The sequence below is a fragment of the Muntiacus reevesi genome, chromosome 8 (genome assembly GCF_963930625.1).
Source record: "Muntiacus reevesi chromosome 8, mMunRee1.1, whole genome shotgun sequence".
Lineage (NCBI taxonomy): Eukaryota > Metazoa > Chordata > Mammalia > Artiodactyla > Cervidae > Muntiacus > Muntiacus reevesi.
This window is the reverse complement of record NC_089256.1, coordinates 24,072,985-24,094,652: the sequence shown is the minus strand read 5'-3', so window position 1 is coordinate 24,094,652 and position 21,668 is coordinate 24,072,985. Positions and strand designations below refer to the sequence as shown.

General features: G+C 57.7%; 1 protein-coding gene across 1 annotated transcript; it reads left to right on the top strand.

Annotated features, from left to right (window-relative positions):
- The first annotated feature begins 6,423 nt into the window (after window positions 1-6,423).
- CFAP410 (cilia and flagella associated protein 410) lies at window positions 6,424-17,287 on the top strand. The gene is made up of 7 exons (XM_065942529.1): window positions 6,424-6,676; window positions 8,357-8,375; window positions 9,737-9,783; window positions 12,298-12,527; window positions 12,711-12,882; window positions 13,926-14,016; window positions 16,081-17,287. Exons 1-7 carry the CDS (start codon window positions 6,600-6,602, stop codon window positions 16,210-16,212), a joined length of 768 nt encoding a protein of 255 aa, XP_065798601.1. The 5' UTR covers window positions 6,424-6,599; the 3' UTR covers window positions 16,213-17,287.
- The last annotated feature ends 4,381 nt before the right edge of the window (window positions 17,288-21,668 follow it).

Here is a 21,668-nt window from a genome sequence, read left to right as displayed (position 1 = left end):
TGGCCCTTCCCAGTCCTCCTGGCTGGAGCAGAGGACTGAATGCTGACTCCTGAAAAACTGATTAAAGCTCTTCCTACAACTCCAAACTCCCTCACCACAAATCTCTCACCCCACAGCGGCCCTCTGCCTGCTCCTTCCTGGCTGCCACCCCATGTGGCCTCATGATCTAGCGAAGTGAACAGGGTCCTGTGCCTCCTCTGATGGCAGGGCCCGGGGCTGCCAGGTGACCCTCATTTCCTCCTCTGCGTGCATGGATGCAGTGTCCAGACTCCTGCCCAGAGCATCTTCCTCTAGAGGGCCTTTTGCCCCATCTGCCTCTGCCTCTCTGCAAAGCTGCCAGGTGCATGGACCAAAGTACCCCAGGTGCACTGGCCAATGGCTGGCCCCTGTCTCACTCGCCCACCACACAGAGGTTTCCAAGCAGCTTGGGGTAAGAGTCAGAACCCATCAGAGCTCCTTGTACAGCACTCGATCGTTTTCTCAAGGTACTTTGAAGATGACTGGAGTCTCTGTTCCAAGGTGGTTGGCACCAGCAATGGTGGCTGTTACCCAACAGCTCTCGGCTGCAGGGCTGCCTGCTGCAGGGCACAGCGCCTCGCCATCATGGCTGGTCCACAGGACTGCAGGTCTGGTCTGCAGGGCTGCCCGCTGCAGAGCACAGCGCCTCGCCGTCATGGCTGGTCCACAGGACTGCAGCTCTGGTCTGCAGGGCTGCCCACTGCGGGGCCCAGCGCCTAGCCATCATGGCTGGTCCACAGGACTGCAGCTCTGGTCTGCAGGGCTGCCCACTGCGGGGCACAGCGCCTAGCCATCATGGCTGGTCCACAGGACTGCAGGTCTGGTCTACAGGACTTCACACTGCAGGGGCATAGGTGCCAGCCACCACAGCTGCATCTTCAGAGCAGCAGGTGCTCAGCGAGTGGCCATCACGGGAGTTCTCCTGATACACGGATGACCACAACCCCTAAGAGGCATCTCAGACCCTAGTCAGCCGGTGAAGGAAGCAGAGACCCACACGTGTCCGCAGCCGCTTGTCAGCAGCTCTGTTCACACTCTCGCCCAGGGCTCCTTCCCCAATGCCCTCTGACCCGAGAGTCATCTCACGTCTGAAATCATACTAAAGGAAAGTTAATATTTCATGAGAGAGCAGTAACTGAAGAGCCATCGGACAGGGTGGCTTTCATTTCCATATATCCCAGGGCCTCCGTGGGAACATCACTTAAGGCCGAGTATCTCATGAACCAGGCTTCTGACAAAACATTTGTGCCCACAGTGTCCCCTCTGGGGCTCCTTCCCTTCTAGAAAACCACATATTTCACAAGCAGGTCATGCTCCATTGGCCAGACATCACTGCAAAAGCAATTATGAAACATCTTTTCCATAAAAATAGAAGTAGGAACCATAGAGTACAAGATCAGCAAGTACTGATCCTGACTGAGAGGTGTTTCAAGTTCAGATAAAGGAAACACAGGGGAGACGACTTTGTTCCAGCACAGACATCATGCCAAAGACATAAAGCCCCTTGGTCTTCCAGCCAGAGAAAACCACAGTCACTGAAAAAGAGAGTGATCTGACTAGCATGGCACGCTCTTGTCATGAATAATACATTGAAATAGAGAGGCGAGGCTGTTGGCTCCTTGGAGGAGGAGCTGGGGAGGGTTGGCAGAGGAAGGAGGGGAGAGTATGGGGGCTGGGAGCCCCAGCCCCTAGACATGGTCTGCCCGTGCTGAGGCTTCATGAGAAGACTAGAGAGGGACTACAGACTTTTTTATAGGGGGCCAGATGGTAAATCATTAGGTTTTGCACCTCCGTTTAAACTACTCAACTCTGTCCTTGCAGCCAGAGAACAGCCATTGGCAAAACACAAGCAGGTAGGTCTGACTGTGTGCCAATAAAACTTTATTTACAAGAACAAGCAGAGGGCCTGGCTATGTGTCAATAAAACTTTATCTACAAGAACAGGCAGTGGCTGGATCTGGCCTGTGGGCTGTAGGTTGCTGACCCCTGGTTGAGAGAGAGGATGAAGAGTAGCGGGCTTCATGCTGGGGGACAACATTGTTTTCCTTCATCACTTCATTGATGAGGTCAAAAGATGGCCTCCATTCCAGAAACATCTAATCGGAAAAGACTGCCCATGGAAATAAGTGGGCATGGTGTGCTGCCCAGGAGGGTAAAGACCATGGACACCCTAGTGGCTGAGTGCCCTTCCGGAAAGTTCTACCAGATTGCCCATACATTCTGCAGTGACAGTGATGAGAATGGAGGTGGAAATGACCCAGACCGTCAGGACATGGAATAAAATGAGCAAACACAGGCCACTCTTCTCTCTACAAGTCCTTCCTGTGTTTTGCCACAGAGTCCATCCATCCATCTCAATGGCTTTCTGCACCAGCCAGGGTCACTGTCAGTGGAGGAGGGCAGAAAGGCTCAGTCACAGCCTGGGCCCCCCACACGCCAAGTATCATGCCAAGTTCCCATGTCTGTTTGCAGACTTTGTGATCCAGCATGGAAGAAAATCTTCTCACCCCCAGTGGATGATGAGGGAGCGGTGACTTGGGAACCTGCCAGAGCTGGCATCGAAGACACCTGCAGACCCTGCATGCTTATCAGTCGGCCAGCCCACAGGCACCTCCTGAAGGCTTACTACAGGGAGACCATGTCTAGGGGCTGGGGCTCCAGGGAGAAGAGCCCAGGCCCGCAGTCCACGGGGAGAATGGCATAAAGCACAGGGGACATGATAAACATTGACGTCAGCAGGGCAGGAACTGGAGGTCACAGTGTTGGTGGGAATGTAGCTGGGAAGGCCTTTCTCAGCAGGGTGGATAGAGGAAGTGATCCACTTTCTGAGGAAGTTGATGGATCATGCCATCACAATCAATGAAAGGCATCTGGATCCAGGGAAGAGCAGGTGCAAAGGCCCTGAAGTGAACTCAAGTCGTATGTTTCAGGACCATCAGGAAGTGTGCCAGGGGAGTGTGGCATGAGATGAGGGGAAGGGGTGGGGGCCAGATCATGAAGGACCTTGGGGTCCCTGAAGTGGGTCCTCTAGTCTGATGCGATGTGTGGGACCGATCCTGTGCTGGTGGATCAAACCACAATGAGACCCAAGACTGTGGTACTGGCTGAGTCCCCACAGGCAGGAAGCTGAGTCCAGATCCAGAACGTGTCCATCCCACTGGAGCGCATCACTGCCCAGTCTCTCCAAGGGATGATACGGCGTTCAGCCTCCATCCTGGCCACCATGGCCACACCCTGTCTGACCCACCAGCCAGTACCAGGCTGGCTGAGGAAAGAGACTGATGGTCATCAATGGGCTGTCTACCCACTGTCCAGCACCTCGTCCATGGTGGGTGCCCCACGGCCTCACAGCAGGGTATGAGCATCTCCACCTGCCAGCCTACACCTAGCGCCCCTTCCAAACCTCCTTGCCCTGATTCTCCATCTCTCTCCTTTTGCCCCCCCCCCCACCACCAGCGGGGTCAGGCCATCCCTACCTTCCTGTGAGTCCATGCACAATCCAACATCGGCACACTGCCCTCCACACAGAGCAGGCAGACAAGCACTCCACGTGGCGGCTGCGCCCCTAGACCTCTTGCTCACCTACAGGTCTTGCTGGTGTGCCAAGGTGGCAAGGCTGTTTCCTTTGGTTGTTCCTACAGCTGGTAACCTTGAGACATGAGGGTCGTCACCCCTGGACAAAGATGGGGATCGCTCACTACTGGCTGGAAAAGTGGTGGATCCACAGCTCCCTGATCCCTCTCGGTACCATGTGCACCCACGGCACAGGCAGTGACCATCCACGGAGCCCACCAAGTCGCTCCTGTGAAACTCGGATGTGGGGGCGCTGATGTATATGTGTCAGTGCCACGAGGAAAAAGCCATCCTTTGCCTCTGACCCAGGAGTTGCAGTCTCCTGCCAGCACTGACAAAGGAGTAACAGGCTGACTCACTAACCTGCTAGAGGGATCGAGGGCTTCCCTGGTGGCTCAGATGGTAAAGAATCTGCCTACAATGTAGGAGACCAGGTTCAATCCCTGGGTTGGGAAGATTCCCTGGAGAAGGGACTGGCAACCCAGTCCAGTATTCTTGCCTGGAGAATCCCATGGAAAGAGGAGCCTGGGGAAGGTTACAATCCATGGGGTCACAAAGAGTCTGGAATGAGTGACTAACACCTTCAGCGGGATCAAACCAAATCCCAGGCCAGCGCCCTGCTCGAAGTGCTGCCTGTTGTGGGCACTGGCCTTCACGAGTCTTTCGGGACCACCAGAGGGAGACATCCTGCAGCTAGCACTGAGCCGGCCATCCTTCACCAGCTGATCAGAGGAGCCCCCGTGTGGCCACACGGGCTAGTAAACCAGTGCAGGTGGCATGTGGGCCTGGGACACCTGTGCTCCAGCTGGCAGTGCTCTCTGCCCGAACCCCTCGCACCAGTTCTACTCACTTAAGACTGTTGCTGGGCCCACCCACTGCACAGAAGAACCCAGGCATGGATGAAGGGGCTCGGATCCTGCAGTTAGCACTGAGCCGGCCATCCTTCACCAGCTGATCAGAGGAGCCCCCGTGTGGCCACATGGGCTAGTAAACCAGTACAGGTGGCATGTGGGTCTGGGACACCTGTGCTCCAGCTGGCTGTGCTCTCTGCCCGAACCCCTCACACCGGTTCTACTCACTTAAGACTGTTGCTGGGCCCACCCACTGTACAGAAGAACCCAGGCATGGATGAGGGGGCCCGGGCCAAGACTTGACTGATAAACCCTTTGCAACACCACATGTCCCTGCAAAATACAGCACATGGGACGAAACACAGGAAATGCAGCATTTAAACTACTGTGGGGATGCTTTTCTCTTTTAGAATCCCCTGTATTGTCTTTATAATAAACATAATGGGCTACAGCAAAATTCCACTCTCCCCCACTGAATCACGGCCCCTGGTTGTGCCAGGAGTCCCTCATACAGGCAAGTCCTCCACCAGTCTCCAGGACCCTGGGCTTCGGATATTGCTGTGACACCCTGGCAAAGCCACCTCTGACCCTTGTGAAAGAAAAAAATTATCCTGACACTTGTTAAAAGGGTAAGGAAGACTTTATTCAAGACTATTGCATTTAGAGACAGACCGGGCTCAACTCCAAATTCAACAAGGACTAGGGGGATTTACAGATAAGGAGCAGGGAGGGGCCATTGGATGGAAAGTTACTAGGAGATCAACCTAGAGAGCATATTAAAAAGCAGAGACATTACTTTGCCAACAAAGGTCTGTCTAGTCAAAGCTATGGTTTTTCCAGTAGTCACGTGTGGATGGGAGAGCTGGACTATAAAGAAAGCTGAGCACTGAAGAACTGATGCTTTTGAACTATGGTGTTGGAGAAGACTCTTGCAAGTCCCATGGACTGCAAGGAGATCCAACCAGTCCATCCTAAAGGAAATCAGTCCTGAATGTTCATTTGGAAAGACTGATGTTGAAGCTGAAACTTCAATACTTTGGTCACCTGATGTGAAGAGCTGATTCAATTGAAAAGACCCTGATGCTGGGAAAGATTGAAGGCTGGAGAAGGGGATGACAGAGGATGAGATGGTTGGATGGCATCACCGACTCAATGGACATGAGTTTGAAGAAACTCTGGGAGTTGGTGATGGACAGGGAGGCCTGGCATGCTGCAGTCCATGGGGTCGCAAAGAGTCGGACACGACTGAGGGACTGAACTGAACTGAACTGAACTGAGGAGACCTCAAGGGCAGAGGATCTTACAAATGACAGGCCAAGAATATTAGATACCACTTGTGAGGGAGGGAAGAGGACCAAAATCAGACAATGAGGGTGCGCAGAGATCAGGGTGGGGGTGACAACAGGATCTTTGCTGAGACTGGGCTGGACAGGCCAAACACAGGACCAGGGTCCAATGGGAAAGGCGTCCGAGGTGAGGCTGAGTTTGGTCTTGTCACCTCTGAGGTCTGAGATCTCGGACACCTGTCTTAATGTACTTTGCAGCCCAAGCAACGCTTTGATTTCTAAAATGTCTGACTACTTGGAGGTCTCTGTTACCTTTGGCACCTGCCTTCTTTCCTTAAACGCTGAGAGGGAGAGGAATCAGCGCAGCCCTAAAACTCTTCTAGATTTCTTGTTTCAACACTTCAGTGAAGGGGCCTAATTCAGGGCAGTTAAGAGACCATCACTTCTAACTCACCAGCCTCGGGGCGAGGACTAGGGCCAGGGGTTGGAGCTCGGAGATCGGGGTGGGGATAGGGACCTGGCTTAGGATTTGAGACTCGGGCGAGGTCGCTCACAGCCGACTGGCGCTTCCAATCCGGTCGCCGCAGAGCTACGTCAGCTGCGCCACCATCACTGCGCACGCGCAGGAGGAGGCTAGCGGCTCCAGGGACTGGTCGGAGCAGGTGGGGGAGGAGCCAAGACGCGAGGCGGAAGCCCATGCGGCCCCACTGCACTCGCGCCGGCCCGTCCCCTCACAGGGGGCCAATGGGCGCTCAGGACGCGCACCTAACGACGCGGGCCCCGCCCCTTGGAGACGCGCGCTGGCCTGGCCAACATCCGCCGAGGTAGCGCGAGGTTTGAGAGGGGTCTGGGGTCCAGGCGGCCCGCCGCCATGAAGCTGACGCGGAAGATGGTCCTGTCCCGGGCCAAGGCCTCGGAGCTTCACAGCGTGAGGAAGCTCAACTGCTGGTGAGGACCAGAGGCCAGAGCCCGTCCCGGCGCGTCCTCCCCGCTGCCCGGCAACCCTTCCCCGGACCCCCGCCCTGGGGCAGGACTGGGAAGAAGTTTCTAGGAATGGAGACCCCTGTCCAGAACCTCCACCCTGGAACGGGGACCCCTGCCCACCACCTCTTCTCTGGAGCGGGGCCTGCAAGGGCCTGCGGAGGATGCAGAGGGGTTTGGAATCGCGGGGGGGGGGGGGGGGGCACCTGGGCCTCACCTTCCTGGCCCGTGTCTGGTCCGCCCAGCCTTTGGGAGGTGTTCCATAAGCTCAGGGGGCCTTTGGCAAGACCATTCCAGAATTTTCATCCCTCCTGACCAGTGGTGTTTCACACACAGCTCCAAAGCTGCCCTCCTTGCACAGGACAATCGGAATTCCCTTGAAGACTGGCTCTTGGGCTTCTAGATGGCTATAGTGGGGCAGACAGTTCTCTGTAGAGAGGTGTCTTTTCTGAAATTGCCAGCAGTCCAAAGTGATGCACAGTAAACACTGTTGTAATTGAGCCCTGGGTAGGGATGCGTTGTCCCCACTGTCTTGGAGGTAATGGTTAGAGATACAGTGCAGCCTCAAAGACAGGGTGGCCAGGATTACCTGAGCCAAGGAAGGAACACGAGTGCTCCTGGAACTCCTGAAAGGTCTGCCTGTGTTCACTGGGGACTCCAAGCAGGGCACCGAGTGCCCCCGTGCCCTGGACAGTTCAGCTGGCACTCAGCCAGAAGCGGATGATCCTCCTGCTGGTTTCGGGCAGATCGACTGCAGTGAGATCTGCCTGCTCATTAAAAGCCTTTCACTTTGCCCCGCACATCTGGTATTTTGGCCACAGCATTCCTGTCATTTGTTTTCAACAATGCATGCCTTTGTTCTGCGTGAGCAGTCAGCCTTCCCCTCAGGAGGGAGGCACAACAACCCCATTTCAGGCTTTCTGAAGTGTGTTTCATAAATCATAAGTTCAGCCTTTGAATGTGTCCTGTTACAAAGACTCCCTTGTTTATGTCTGTTAGTCAGGGAATTATTCTTGGGCACAGCAGCCTTGAGAATGAGGAAGTCTTTGTGTCCTTCAGATGGGGCAGCCTCTGCCACTGCTTAGTCTGAAGAGCAGCTGCCAGCATCAAATCGTTTTGTCCAAAATCAACCAGGAAATGATTTGGGGCACCTTTGTCAGTTATCTGGGAAAGTTTTCTTTTACTTTGTCATTGAAATCATAGACCTTTTTTTTTTTTCTCACGTATAGATTATTTTTTAAAAACTCAGGTATTTAATTTTTGGCTGTGCTGGGCCTTTGTTGCTACATGCAGGCCTTTTCTCTAGTTGTAGCAAGCGGGGGCTATCCTCTAGTTGTAGTATATGGGCTTTTCTCATCGCAGTGGCTTCACTTGCAGAGCATGGGCTGTAGGCCCCTGGGCTGCAGCTCATGGACTCTAGAGCACATAGTTACAGTGCACAAGCTTACTTACATGTAGAATCTTCCCAGACCAGGGATGGAACCCATGTCTCCTGCACTGGCAGGCGGATTCTTATCCACTGTACCACCAGGGGAGTCCAAAGTCATAGACTCTTAAAGTTTGTAGACGTTTGTCATTAATTTTTGTTTTTAGTTTTTTTATTCAGCTTTGACAAACTAAAAGTGCATATGTCTTTTCTCTCCCCAGGGGCAGCCGTCTCACTGATGTAAGTACCATACTGATCATCTCCAAATGGTCCCTGATCCCTGGGAGGAGGATTAAGTGGACAGACCCACACCCATCCCATCCAAGCCCCCGTCCATTTGTTACTTTAGCAGCTTTAAAAGCTGCTTGTGAAAAGAGGTTCTGTAGCCCCAAGTTAATTCCGAAATCCCTTCACACATCCTCCTGCGGATGAGAAGCAGGCCTCACAGAGGAGAGGGCTAATCCAGGATGCAGACCCCTCCCACCTGAGGAAGGGCCCCACAGACTTGGTTGACTTTAATGAGCAGTGCACTTGGCTTGGGGGAGGGGGTCTTTTTAAAATTTTTTAATAGGTTCTTGGACTTCATGTCCCTGCGGAGGTTCCTCACTTCAGCCCCTTCCCTGGTCAGATCCGTCTTCACCCCTTCTTCCCGTGGCAGGAATAGATGAGGGCCGGGCAGGGGCAGAGAGAGGAGCTGGGCAGAGATGAGTGTCTGTGACTCGTTTTCTTCCAAACTCCAACCCCCACCCCCACCCCCCAGTCCTGGGATGAATGTCTCCAGCTCACACAGAGTGTGGTGCCCAGCAGTTGGTTCTCATTGACTTCTGTTTTGGAACTTGAACTGTACCTGTCCTGAAAAGCAAAGTTGGACATGCTGAGTGTCCGAACCATCCAGAAAAGCCTATTGCACCTGATTCTGTAGCAGCAAAAACAAAGCAAAACACTACTGTAACAGAAAACAGATCTGCTGCAAATGTGAAGCATTCTGACCAGACAGCTTGTTGATGTCAGGAGGCCCCTCTGGCCCCATGCCCGCTGTCTGGCAGACACACACACATATTCGGGGCTCCACTGCTCATCAGCCTTCCAGGTTACAGGGTCTCCATGGACCAGCTTGTGCCCCACTGCCCCTTTCCCCTAAGTCAGTGTTATAACATGTTCTCAGGTCTAGTTTTGAGCCTGTCTACATATCAGAACAGCTCTGTTGGCAAGAAGGGGTTTTTGTCCTTTCTTTGGAGGTCAGGGACAGTAGAGGGAAAAGTTCTCTGTCCATTGAGATCTCCTCACTGAGATCCTTTGAGGATATCTACAATTAAGAATGCCCCATCTCAATGGCTGGCAGCATTTGGTGGTAATGATGCTGGTTGGAGTTGTGGAGAGGGTGCCATCTTTCCGTCAGGCAGAGGGGACATCTAGGCTGCAGAGGGGAGTGGGTTGCAAAGCCCTGCGTGTTTCTAGTTGGGAGGGGGGAGGCTTCTCCACTTGGGCCCTTGACAGGGGTTGGGCAGCAGCTCCCCCTGGGTTCTCTTGGCTGCTGGAAAGGTGTGATGTCACATGCCAGCATCCTGTGATGTTTGCAGTCACTTTCTTTTCCTTTGTAGATCTCCATTTGCCAGGAAATGCCCAGCCTGGAAGTGATCACCCTCAGGTACTGAACCCCAGCTGGCCATCCCTTCTAAGTCACCAGGGCTGGAAGATGAGGAGAGTGTCCAGATCCCTCCCGTGGGCTGGTCAATAACCTGAATAACTGATTATCCTTTGATAGCTCCCAACTGTGGTCTGGGAGGGCTGCTTCTGGAGGCCACACCGAGGTGGCACGAGGGCTTGGCTGCTACTTAGCTCTGCCCTCCTTCCTGGAGGGCACCCAGGCCTCCCCCTGAGCTTGCCCCACCTGTCCCAGGGTCATGGGGTGCCACCCCAGAGTGGCTGTGTCTGTCCCAGCGCCCCAAGTGCCAGTTTTGTCTCCCTCCTGGCTCCATCAGTGCCCGGAGCTCTGCCAACTTCCACACTGCATGGTCTGTCCTGATAATAGTTACTCTTCCAGGGTCATGCACCTTCTAAGGAAAGCTTGAATGAGCCAATTGCTGCCTTTGGGGCTCCAGGCTCCGGGTGGGGTGGGGGCATCTGGAAGGTGAGGGAAGGAGGAAGTCTCTCCCCACCTGAACTCTGCCCACCCACTCTGGGTCGGGGGAGGAGGCCGCCCCTGCAGATGCTGGAGTGCTTTCTGCAGGTCCCCACGTGTAAACCTTGTGGAGATTGAAGCGCTGCAATGAAGGCTAACTCCTTGCTTGGCAGCTCAGAAGGCCTTGGGACTCGCCCTATGTGTGAGGTCGCAGGCCCTGGGTCCCGTGCAGGTCCTGAGACTTACCTTCCTCGTCACACTGGCCACCCTGTCCTTCCTGAGACCCTGCTTGTCCTTTGTGCCTTCGGGGGTCACCCTGGGTGCCTTCTGCCACCCACCTTGTGCTCACCCACCCCCAGCCCTGACCTGACAGGCTGGGGCTGGCACCTGCTTGCAGGATGAAGGAATGAATGAAGGAGTGGGCCTGGAGCCCCCTTCCCTGCCTGGGCCCAGCTCAGCCCTTGTGCCTCAGCTCCCCCAGCTGTGAGACGGTGACTGTAGAGGTGGGGGGCGAGGAGGAGGGGATGCAGTGGGGAAGACGGAGCAACCAGTGTATGCAAGCGCCTGGCGTCTGCTATCACTTACCTGTCATGATTGTCAGTGAAGCTGACAGTCGGGCATGTGCACCTAGAAGGCCTTACCTTTCATTCCCCAAATAGTAGGAAACTTGGAGCAGGCGTGGACTTAACCCCGTCTCTGCCGAGCGCTGTCCGAGGGGTCTAGGGCAAGTCCCCAGCCTCTGAGCCCGAGGCCCCTCGTACCGCAGGGGTTCTCATCGCTGTGACAGGAAGTTGGACAGTGCCGGGCTGTGGCCTGGACTTCTAGCCCTGCTGGAACTGGGGGGCCCTGCAGCTAAGCCGCTATCCCCAGGCCACTGGGCGGCAGTCCTGTGCGATGACGTCGTTTTGGTTTGGTCTCAGTGCCCGTGGGTGGGAAGGCTTAGTCGGGTCTGGCTGCTCTGATGGGATTTACAGGCAATTGTTCCTCATAGTTCAGAGGCCACAAGTCCAAGACCAGTGTCTCAGGAGGGCGCCCTGTGTCCTCACCTGGCGGAAGGTTAGGACAGCTCTGGGGGTCCGTTTCATAAGAGCCCCGCCTCCTCACACTACTGCACTGGGGGTCAGGATCTCAGTATATGGGTCTGGGGACATACAATGTCCAGTGTATACAGATCCAATGTATGGATCTGTAGCAACAGCAGCCATAGACCAGTGGTCAAGGAGGGGTCTCTCGGCCCCTGCTGGCTCAAGCCCTCGACCTCAAGCCTCCACCCCGAAGGCTTGTGTGGCTCCCCCATTGCGAGGATCCCAGAGCCTGGGTTCACTTGTGCTGAGTCGGTAGCGCCCTTGTCCCGCTGCTTCAGTGACAGTGTCAGGTGTGGTGGCAGTGATGATAGGGACGTGTGAGGATGTCCCTGCCCAGCCCAGCCCAGCATCCAATGGAGAGTGGTCCAGATGGAGAGTGGTCCAGACAGTCTGGCAGGATGGGCAGGTCCCGCACAGCCTGAGGCTTATGGTCAGCCACCCCTCCTCAAACAGCCTGCATTCATGGCTGGTCCATCTGGGTGTGCAGGAGGTGACCCTGCTCTGTCAGCTGAAACCTGCAGGTCTCTGCCTGGTGTCTGGGTGATTTCCTCTTTCCGGTTCACTCAGTTTAATTCTGTAGTTAATTCTTTTGTGAACATGGGGTTTGGAAGTTCATTGCTCAGGTCTTGGTCGTGTGGGGCTTGAATGGGCTTGCTTAGGTTCACTGTGAGTTTTCCTGGCTACTGCCCATTTTGGGCTCACTGGTGTGTCCCACGGAGTCCTCAGTCACTGTCTTGTCAGGGGGAGGACTCCCACCCCAGCATGGACTCCTCGCAGCCTCAACAGAGTAGGGGCTGCCGCTCCCACTGCAGCTGGAGGGTGAAGCTCTCTCTTGGACCTGGGGGCTCCCTTGCCCTCCACCCTAAGGAGAGGGCAGGTGGGTACGGGCTGGCAGCGCTCGCCTGCGTGGTCAGATGGGGGCCCTGGGCCGGTGCTGATGGCCATGTCCACGCAGTGTCAACAGCATCTCCAGCCTGGAGCCCGTGAGCCGCTGCCGGCAGCTGAGCGAGCTGTACCTGCGCAAGAACCGCATCCCCAGCCTGGCAGAGCTCGTCCACCTGAAGGGCCTCCCGCGCCTGCGTGTGCTCTGGCTGGCCGAGAACCCCTGCTGTGGCACCTGCCCCCACCTCTACCGCATGACTGTCCTGCGCACCCTGCCGCAGCTGCAGAAGCTGGACAACCAGGGTGGGTGCCCTTACATCCCCCCTGCCCCGTCACAGGTGCCCGAGAGGCCGGCCTGAGGGCTGAGCCACCTCTCCAAAGGGGACCACGCTGAGCTGAGGGGACAGCCAGGCTGGGCCAGATGGGCTCATGTATGGTGAAGCCACTAATGCTTCTGCACTGCCCGCCCCCCCCCCCGGCCCCCAGCTGTGACGGAGGAAGAGGTGTCCCGGGCGCTGATGGAGGGAGAGGAGGTCACGGCCCCCAGCAGAGAGAACTTGGGGAGCAGCCCACCCGAGCTGTCCTACACCCCGAGTGCTGTGGACGCCGCCACTGAGACGACACAGGATCCCCTGAGCCTCGGCGAGGGGGAGGCCAGGTGTGGCCCAGGGGCCTCCCGGCCCTCCCGCGACTGCACTTCCAGGGCTGGGGGTGGGCTGTGTGGGCTTGTTTCTGGTCTTGCTCTGGGCCCCCGCCTGGTGTCAGCTGCATGGCTGAGAGAAGGCTCAGGGCAGGCAGCTTATGCCAAGTGCAAGACCAGCCCTCCTGGGGAGCAGTGGACTTGGGCAGTGAGCTGGTAGAAATATGGGGCTGGCTGCATGGGGGGGGAAGCCCTGTGGCCTTGGCCACCCAAGCCACTGGTCAGGAGTCCTGGGGATGGCAGGGCATGCAGGCCAAGGAAGGGCCCTTTCTGACCCACAGGGCACCTCAGCTGTTGGATGTTTGTGGGCAGAAACTGGACGGGGGAACATGGTGAAGACCATTGTTCTCAGTGGGCCCCAGGCCAGGCATCCACTTGCAAACGAGGGCCACCTGCTGGCTCTCCCGCGGCATGGCAGGAGGGCATGTGGCTGTCCCGTGGCGTGGCAGGAGGGCGTGTGGCTCTCCCATGGCATGGCAGGAGGGTGTGTGGCTGTCCCTTGGTGTGGCAGGAGGGCATGTGGCTCTCCCGCAGAGTGGCTGTCCTTCGGTGTGGCAGGAGGGTGTGTGGCTGTCCCTTGGCGTGGCAGGAGGACACATGGCTCTCCTGTGGCGTGGCAGGAGAGCATGTGGCTCTCCCGCAGCGTGGCAGGAGGGTGCATGGCTGTCGCCTGGCAGGGGCAGCTGCAGGCCCCCCTCTGTGTTCGGGGCTCACATGTCATGTGTGTTAGTGCTCCCGTCCTGTGTGAGCTCCAGGAGGAGGGAGGTGACCCCAGGGCTAAGAGAAGTCATGCTGCCCCACCCCGCTGTCCACTGCTCCCAAACCCCAGAAGCAGAGTCTAGAGTGGCGGTTTCCCTGCAGGTAGGCAGGATCTACTTTTAGGAGTCTTCTCCTCCCTGGGCCCTGGGGTGCCAGGCCTGGACCCACAGATGTGTGGACGGTGAGGGCTGGGCTCCAGTCGCCTCAGGCCTCATGCCCCGCTGTCCTCCTCCTGCCAACAGCAACCAGGGGCAGCGTGGCCTGAAGCCTACCTCCCGGGACCGGGTTCCTCCATTCCTGCAGCGGGAGGCCGCAAGCAGTCGCGTGAGCAGGGTGAGTGTGATGAGGCCACCTGGCTGGAGGTGGCCCTGGTTCCCCCTTCCCAGAATGTGGACACTGGGGGCTGAGAGCTGAGGGACGGGGCTGGAGACACTGCAGTGAAGCACAAAGCCAGGTCCCAGGGGGTGGGATGCCAGCCATCTGGGTCCAATGTCTGTGTCCAGATCTAAGCTGGTCAGACATGGCAAGCAGAGAGGGGGTGCCTGTGTGGGCGGTGGGGTCCCCAGCACAGGGGGCTGTGCCAAGGGCGGTCCTGGGGGGTGGGAAGGTCACTGTGGCAGTGCTTGACCCAGAGAGGTTGCTGCTTGGGAAGAGCCCTCCCGCCTGCTGTCGGAAGTAGGGATGCTCCAGTGGCGGCGGGGGTGGGGCAGGCCTCCACAGGCTTCCCTGTGAGGATCACGGGTGTTGGCTGAGCTAGGTCACGTGGGCGGCCTGGGTACATCGGTGAAGACCAGCTCCCTCCAGGGTCTCCTGCATCTGCTGCTCGAGTCGCTGCGGCTTGTGCCCGGGCTCGTCCCTGCTCACGGGCCGCCCTGCCTCCGAAGGGCAGAGCCGTTTCTCGCTGCATGTCCTCTGGCCGGCACAGCAGCTTCCCTGTGTGCCCCTCCCCCCAGCAGGTTCGGAGCCATGCCCTGACCCAGTCTCTGGCAGGGAGAACTCGGAGGGGACCTCGCCACCTGGGCACGGGGGGAGGGGCTGTCCGAACAGGACCGGGGTCTGTGGGAACGGCCAGGACCCCCGAGCACCTGCTCCAGCCCCTACTCAGCCTGACGCACGCCACAGGGTGCTGTGACCTCCCTGCGGGCTCACAAAGGCCGGCGCCACGTCCAGGCAGGGCTCCCTGAAGCCACAGCGGGGCCTCCTCACTCATTTGTGCAGCGACAGCTTGAAATGGGTGCAGAGCTCACCGGAGGTGCAGAGGTGGACCCACTGAGGCCCTGTCTCACCAGAAGGCGTCCCCCCAGGGCTGCGGTGGGTGTGGCCGTGGGCCAAAGGCCGATGCAGAGAGCAGTCAGTGGGCCTGTGGCCAGTCTCTTGCACCCGGCCCTGCCCCAGAGGGCCACTGTCCCCTGGGACCACAGCCTGCTCTTCCGCGAGGTGGCTGTGTGGACAGCTCCAGGTCCCTGCACACACCTTCCACAAGTCTCAGGAGGAGCCCCAGGTGTGTACTGTCGCCGGTGGCAGCTCTGCCCGGTGGCTGGGCTGAGGCCAGGAGCTCCCCACCCCACCCCCATGGCAGGGCCTCTGCCGAGGAGAGTGGACCAGGGATTGAAGGTGCTGGTTCGACTCCATGCCTGCCATAGATACGTACAAAAGACTATCATACCTGCTCAAACAGGATGCTTGCTCTGAAAGCAGAGGACAGAAGGGTCTGGCCCTGCTTCCAGGGGTCCCTGTGGTCACCCAGGCTGGGTGGCCCTATGGCATCCAGCCCCCCACAAGCTTCTGAGTGCGGGTGCTAGTGGCCAGGAATACCTGGGGACATGGGCAGTTAGTGAGATTTGAGGGAGCAGGAGCCTTAGGGCATTGCAGACGCCAGGGGCCAGCATCCCAAGCAAGTCTACATGGGCCACGTGCTCTGATTTGTGGCCATCCCTCCAGTCATCCCACAAGAAGGATCAGCTCAAATAGCCCCTTCATGTAAAATCTTTCCCGGTTTTTCCCAGTAGAAGTGGTGTTTCCCTGCTCAAATGCAGATGGAACCCAGGTGTGGTCATGTGAACGTGTGTGCGCATCACACACTAACCCCATGTGCACTTGAGCACATGTTACTGATCACCTGCTTCTGATCTCTGCTCCATTGCTGACCAGCTGTGTGATGAGGGCCCATTACTCAGCCTCTCTGGGCCTCAGGGCTGTGAGCAGGAGGTGAGTCAGTTCGTAGGAAGTCCCTGCAGGCGGCAAGCGCTCTACCCCAGCCACAGCCACGGCTTCTGTCCGCCTGGGTCTGTCTGGAAGGCTGCCTCTCTGAAAGCTGTGCTCTGGTGATGTGTGTGTGTAGTGTGGGTGGCCCAGTGTCACAGGTGTGGCTCTCAGGCAGTGACTCTGTGTCCCCAGAACAACATCCTGACAGCCATCCTGATGCTGCTGCAAGAGCTGGACATCGAGGGACTGGAGGCCGTCCACCAGACCGTGGTCAGCCGGCTCCAGACCCTGCACAAGCAGGAGTTGCAGGAGGACATGGAGTGACCCCAAGTCAGCGGGACCCTGTGCTGAAGCCCAGTGTCTTCCCGAACCTGGGGAGGGGGCTCCCAGCTGCAGCCTCTGCTGGACGACCCCAGGCTGAGCCCAGGCACCGGGCTGCATCCCTGGGAAGCCAAAATCTTGTTGCAGATAGCACCCGGCAGGGGTGGGAGAGGCTGCTGGGTAGACCGCCCTGTGCCCTCTGCTGGGAGGGTCATGGCTGGGTGCCTCCTGTCTCCCAGGACCACCTTCGTGTGGCTCCTCCTCAGGGTGGGCTTTGCAGCCATCCTAATAAATGCTTTCCCGAAGTCTGGTGTGGGAGCAGGCGTGTCCTCCATGACAGGTTCACTGTTGTTAAGGTGAGGGCATTGTTCATGTGTTTTCTCCATGCCGGTTGTGACTTGGTCACGGGATGGATTTCTGTCAACCGCAGGGAACTTCCAGAATGAAAGCAGCTGTAGGGACAGGCCGCCTGCTGCCTCCAGGACATCTTGTCTGCAAGGCACTTTGTGTCCATTGTCAAGAGCCCCACACGATGCAGGGGTCTGTGCTACCCCTGCATGAGGGGCTGGACGACGGGGACCCAGTCAGAAGCAGCAGCTGCATGGGAAGGGACAGCTTCTGGAAACCATGCCTTAGGTTTTCTTCTGTTGGGAAGCATCGCTGGTGGGGAAGCCGCAGTCCCAGGGGCTGTCCTGGGGCCACAGTGCAGTGGGAGGAGGGGCCGTCTGACCCGTTAGGGAGCGCCTGCCTGTTCTTGCTGGGGTAGAAGTGACGAACACTGGCGTCCAGTGGGATCTGAGGGTCCACAGACCCAAGGGGAGCTGACTGAGCACCTGGAAGACCCCTGACTCCGGGAAGAGGGAGCTGCACCCACTGAGGCTCATCTTCCCTGGGAGCCCCGGGGAAGGCATGGTTCATCTGTGGGGCCCCCTGTAGTTCTCAGGGCAGGAGTGGGCTCTGGCCTTGGGCAGTGGGGACTCCCCACGTGGGGGCATCCAGAACAGATGGCCACTGCCGTGCACGTGCCTTCTCTTGTAATTATGAGATGTTGGATGCTCTCAATAAAGTCCATCCTGATGAGAACAAGCTGGGTTTGTTTGTGTGATGTTAACACCCTCCCTCTCCCCACCCACCGGGCACTGCTCACACCCACCATGCCAGCCCCATGACCTGGTACACCTCAGCTGGGGACCCTTGACTTGCACCCTGGTTGGAATGAATACCCGCCTCAGCCCCTTGACTCTTCATCACCCCCACATCCCACCTCTGATTCACTAGTCAGGGCCTCCCGTCAACTCCCTGGGTCCCACTCACAGCCACCTGCCTACTCTGTGCCCTTTCAAAGCCCTCAGGCTGGACTGAGGACAAAGCGCTTCTACCCCTGGCCTGGATCCCAGGCCTCCGATTGTAAATGTTCAGGTCATAGCCCCTACTCTGAGCTTGTCCCCAGGTGACATTGAGAGCAGGGTTTCTGAGCAAAGCAGGTGGCGTTACACGCTGTGTGTGTGTGCTGCTGGTCCCAGTTATGGAGCGGAGGGCTGAGACCCAACAGGACACATTGTTCATCTGAAGTCAGTGTTGCTGGAGGCCAGCCACGCACCACGTGCGCCCCCTGAGCTGCTGAACAGGAACGAGGGCAGTCACTATCTCAGACCCACCTCGGGGTCCACTGAGCCAGTTGCCAGCGTGCTTCATGGAAGGCCCAACATTCATCTGGCAGGACAAGTGGGGTCTGGGCCTGACCTGGCTGTGGCACTGAGTGGGCCAGGCCACAGTGCAGCCAGAGCCAGGGGATGGCTGATGTCCCCCCACCAGAGCCTCCCACGTGGAGGTGACATCCCATCTCAGACTGCCAGGTGGGTGAGGACCCCAGAAGCCCCTAGAGCACAGTTTTGAACTGCAGACCCTCCCTCTGCCCTGCCCACCCCCACAGTGAGTCAGGAGGGGAGACTGAGTTCTGGGGCACAGTCTCAGCGTGCCCTCTGATCATGTTGACATGAACTCTGATCATGTTCCAGAAGGAGCAGGAGGGAACAAGCCTTCCAGGGGCCACTGAACCACCATGTCCCCAAGCCCAGGTCTGCCCTGTTTGCAAGAGGACCCTGGGCCACCCTCTGATAGTTGTCCCCTGGGGCTGCACTCATGGATGCCTCCATTCCTGAGCCCATGGGACACTCACAGGTCCCCCATCAAACTGGGAAACAAACAAGAAACAAGGGGTCCTGCTGCCAGCATCCTCCCAGGATAGTGGTTCTCCAGAGTGAATGGACACGGGCTCCAGGATCTTCCTGGGAAGCCTGTGGTTCCGAAGGGACCCGCCAAAGCCTGGGAGGATCTGGCTATGCCGTGCAGGCAAGATGCGACCATGGCACTTGCCAGATCTTCTCTGGCCAAGAAGAGTGCCAGCCCAGCTGGGAGTGGCAGTGCACAGTGTCCCGGTTGAATGAGGCGAACCGTACTGCCAGCATGAGAGTCGTGCCTGCCCTACGCTTCTTGGGCTACTCAGTCAGCCAGAACCTCAAGGGCACGTGGGACCCCGAGCTGGGTCTGTACTCTGCTGTCACCAACCTGAGAGTCTTCATGCTTGTTCAACAAGGGGCCTGCTCCCTGGGAAGTCGGTTTCTTTCTGTTTCTGTAGGCCTGTCACTTTTGGCATTAGGGAAAAACACTGTTTCTGCATAAAGGCAAAGCTGCCCATCACAGCATCATGCAAGAGAGGTGGGCGGCCACGGCTCAGCCAGAGGAGCCCCACAGATACCTGTCCCCCTCCTCAGGGGACTGGTAGGTGGGTGGGGCAGGGTTGAAGCGACACATCTATGAACCTTAGCCAGGCCAGGGGTGTAGTGTCTGCGTCAACACTTCCTCAAGATGTCAACAAGTAGGAAAGTCAAGACAGTGTCACTCACCGTCTCCACACACCCGGTGGGTGGGACTGCCGACAGGTGAGGACCCAGATGGTTGGGTACCCCAACTCGACAATCAGACTGAGACAGACACTCTACCTGTGGCCTTGATGTCCCCTGGTGTCACTCACTGTCCCCACACACCTGGTGGGCGGGACTGCCAACAGCTGAGCACCCTGACAGATGGGCATCCCAACCTGACCATCAGACAGACAAACATGCTGCCTGTGGCCTTGATGTCCCCTAGCCGGACTCTCTGGGGTCTGCAACAGAGTCTGAGGGCCTCTCCCACCCCCCTGCACTTAGACCTTCAGGGGAATTCCCTCCCATTGCCCCGTCGGAATACAACTGTGCAGAAGTCTCTGGAACGATCATCCAGAAACACTCTCCAGTTGAGTCTGCTGAGCCTGCTGCCGGCAGAATTACAGAGAAGGGCTCTAGTTAAACCTGCTGCACAAATGTCTGCTTCGGTGGATGCTGTTCAAAGTTCCATCGCCCCCGCAAGAATGACTCATGGGCTGCCTTCCTTGGAAACCTCATGGAAATAGCAGGGTTTGGTAGGGCCTGAAATAATAGTCTTCACATCGTGAGAAAGAGCTCGAGAAGGCTGAGACAGAAAAACGATGCACTTGTGGTTGCGTGCGTCCCAGAGCCTTTCCTGGCTGCCTCCGCAGTGGGCACCAGGCTCAGAGAGGGGGTGTGGTTTGGGGAGAGTTGCCCTCCAGGATCGCCCTGGGCCTGGGGGCAGCTGTCAGTGTTGAGAGGGGCTCTGGGTTCAAACGCTCCCCTCCGTTCCAGCGGGGTGGCCCTAGACCAAGGCGGTTGAGCAGGAGTTGTGGGCACCGGGAGTTCAGGCTGCTTCCCAGGGCGGGTAGGGTGATCGCCCCTGCTCTCTGGACTACATGGATGCCTGCCCAACACCCCTGTGTGCAGCAGACCTCACTCAGCCCCCCCCCCCCCCCCGCCAGGCCCCTCCTCAGCCTCAGGCAGCCAGAGGGTGATGCGTGGCCTCTGGCTCACCCTGCTCCTGGGCCTGCAGCCCCTCCGACCAGCTGTGTCCCCTGTGGCGTGTCCTTGGCCATACACAGCACCCCACCCTGTTCTGAGAAACTGCAGCACACACACTCCCCTGCAAGTGAGGCCCGTGCTTGTTGTCTGGGGGAGGGAGCGGGATTCTCAGGTGCCCCAAGATCCTGACCCCTGGTGTGTCCACCAGACAAGACCCCACCCCTAAGTGGGAGGGCAATCTGAGTGTGGATATGCTGCCTTATATGGCCAAGGTGAAGAGGTTCACAGATGTAGTGAAGGCCCTCATCAAGTGAAAGTGAAAAATGAAAGTTGCTCAGTCATGTCCAACTCTTTGCAACCCCATGGACTATACAGCCCGTGGAATTCTCCAGGCCAGAATACTGGAGTGGGTAGTCTTTCCCTTTTCCAGGGGAATCTTCTCAACCCAGGAATCGAACCCAGGTCTCCTGCATTGCAGACAGATTCTTTACCAGCTGAGCCACCAGGGAAGCCCCTCATCAGGTGACTCTGCCTTAATGAAAGGGAGTGTCCTGGTGGGCTTGCCCTGATCGGGTGACCTCAGTCCCCCTGACAGGCATCCTCAGATCAGGGCTAAGGAGGCTGTGGTCCCTCCCTCCCTGAGCTCAGGAGCAGCAAACACTGGAATTCTGTCAACAGGCAGCTCAGTGGGATTGAGGTCCTGGTGAGACCATACCTGGCCAAACAGGGAGGCCCTTTGCTTGGGGAACCCAGGGCTGGCTGAGAGGATGAAAGTGGGTGATGGGGAGGAGCAGAGCAGCGGTTGGGCCGGACCCCTAGGCTCTCCTGCAGCTGCTGCAGTCTCACCCTCAGCTTCCCGGCTGCAGGTGGCCGGTGGCATCGCTGATGTCCCTCAGCCTAGGAGGCAGCTTCCTATGTACCCCGCACTGACACGCCCCAAGGAGGAAGGCTGAGTGGCTCCAAGGAGGTAGGTGGCAGGCCCAGAGGACATGTCCTAGCTGGCAGAGGCCAGCATGGGGTTGGGTCCTCCCCTGCTGCTGAGGCAATGGCTGCCTGCCAGGATGCCACGCTGGCCCAGGCACTGCCCAGTGCTGGCCTCATCTGCGCCCAGCTCCCCTTGACCCCTGCAGTGATAGGGGCTGGGCCATCCCAGGACACCCAGTGCCCAGCCTGGAGAAGTGAGAAAGTGCCTGCGAGGCCAATATTCCAGGGTTTCACCAGCATCAGCAGACTCTGCACATTTAAGCAAGACCAACCTGAAAACCCCGGAAAAACCCAGGGTCTGTGGGGACATGAAGGAATCAGAGAAGGTGGGCCCCAGCCTCGGCCCTAGAGCCAGTCAGGCAGTCGAGACCTGACCAGGAGGCCCCCCAACTTGGGGACCCCCCCCAATTGGGCCTGCAGGCCCTCCAAGGTCAGGGCCTCCCCCAAAGCCTCATCTGACCTTCTGTGGGTGCCAAGGGCAAGAGTGTAGGCGGAACAGCCTTGAATGAAGTGCCCAGGTGACTGCTGTGGAAACATATGGATTGGCAGCCTGCTCAGAGGTGA

Bases quoted from the DNA above. Each gene is read 5' to 3' on its own strand.
- CFAP410 (XM_065942529.1), top strand. From the start codon at position 6,600: ATGAAGCTGACGCGGAAGATGGTCCTGTCCCGGGCCAAGGCCTCGGAG. The intron at 12,883-13,925 runs GTGTGGCCCAGG...TCCTGCCAACAG, and splicing joins CTCGGCGAGGGGGAGGCCAG to CAACCAGGGGCAGCGTGGCC. The intron at 14,017-16,080 runs GTGAGTGTGATG...CTGTGTCCCCAG, and splicing joins CAAGCAGTCGCGTGAGCAGG to AACAACATCCTGACAGCCAT.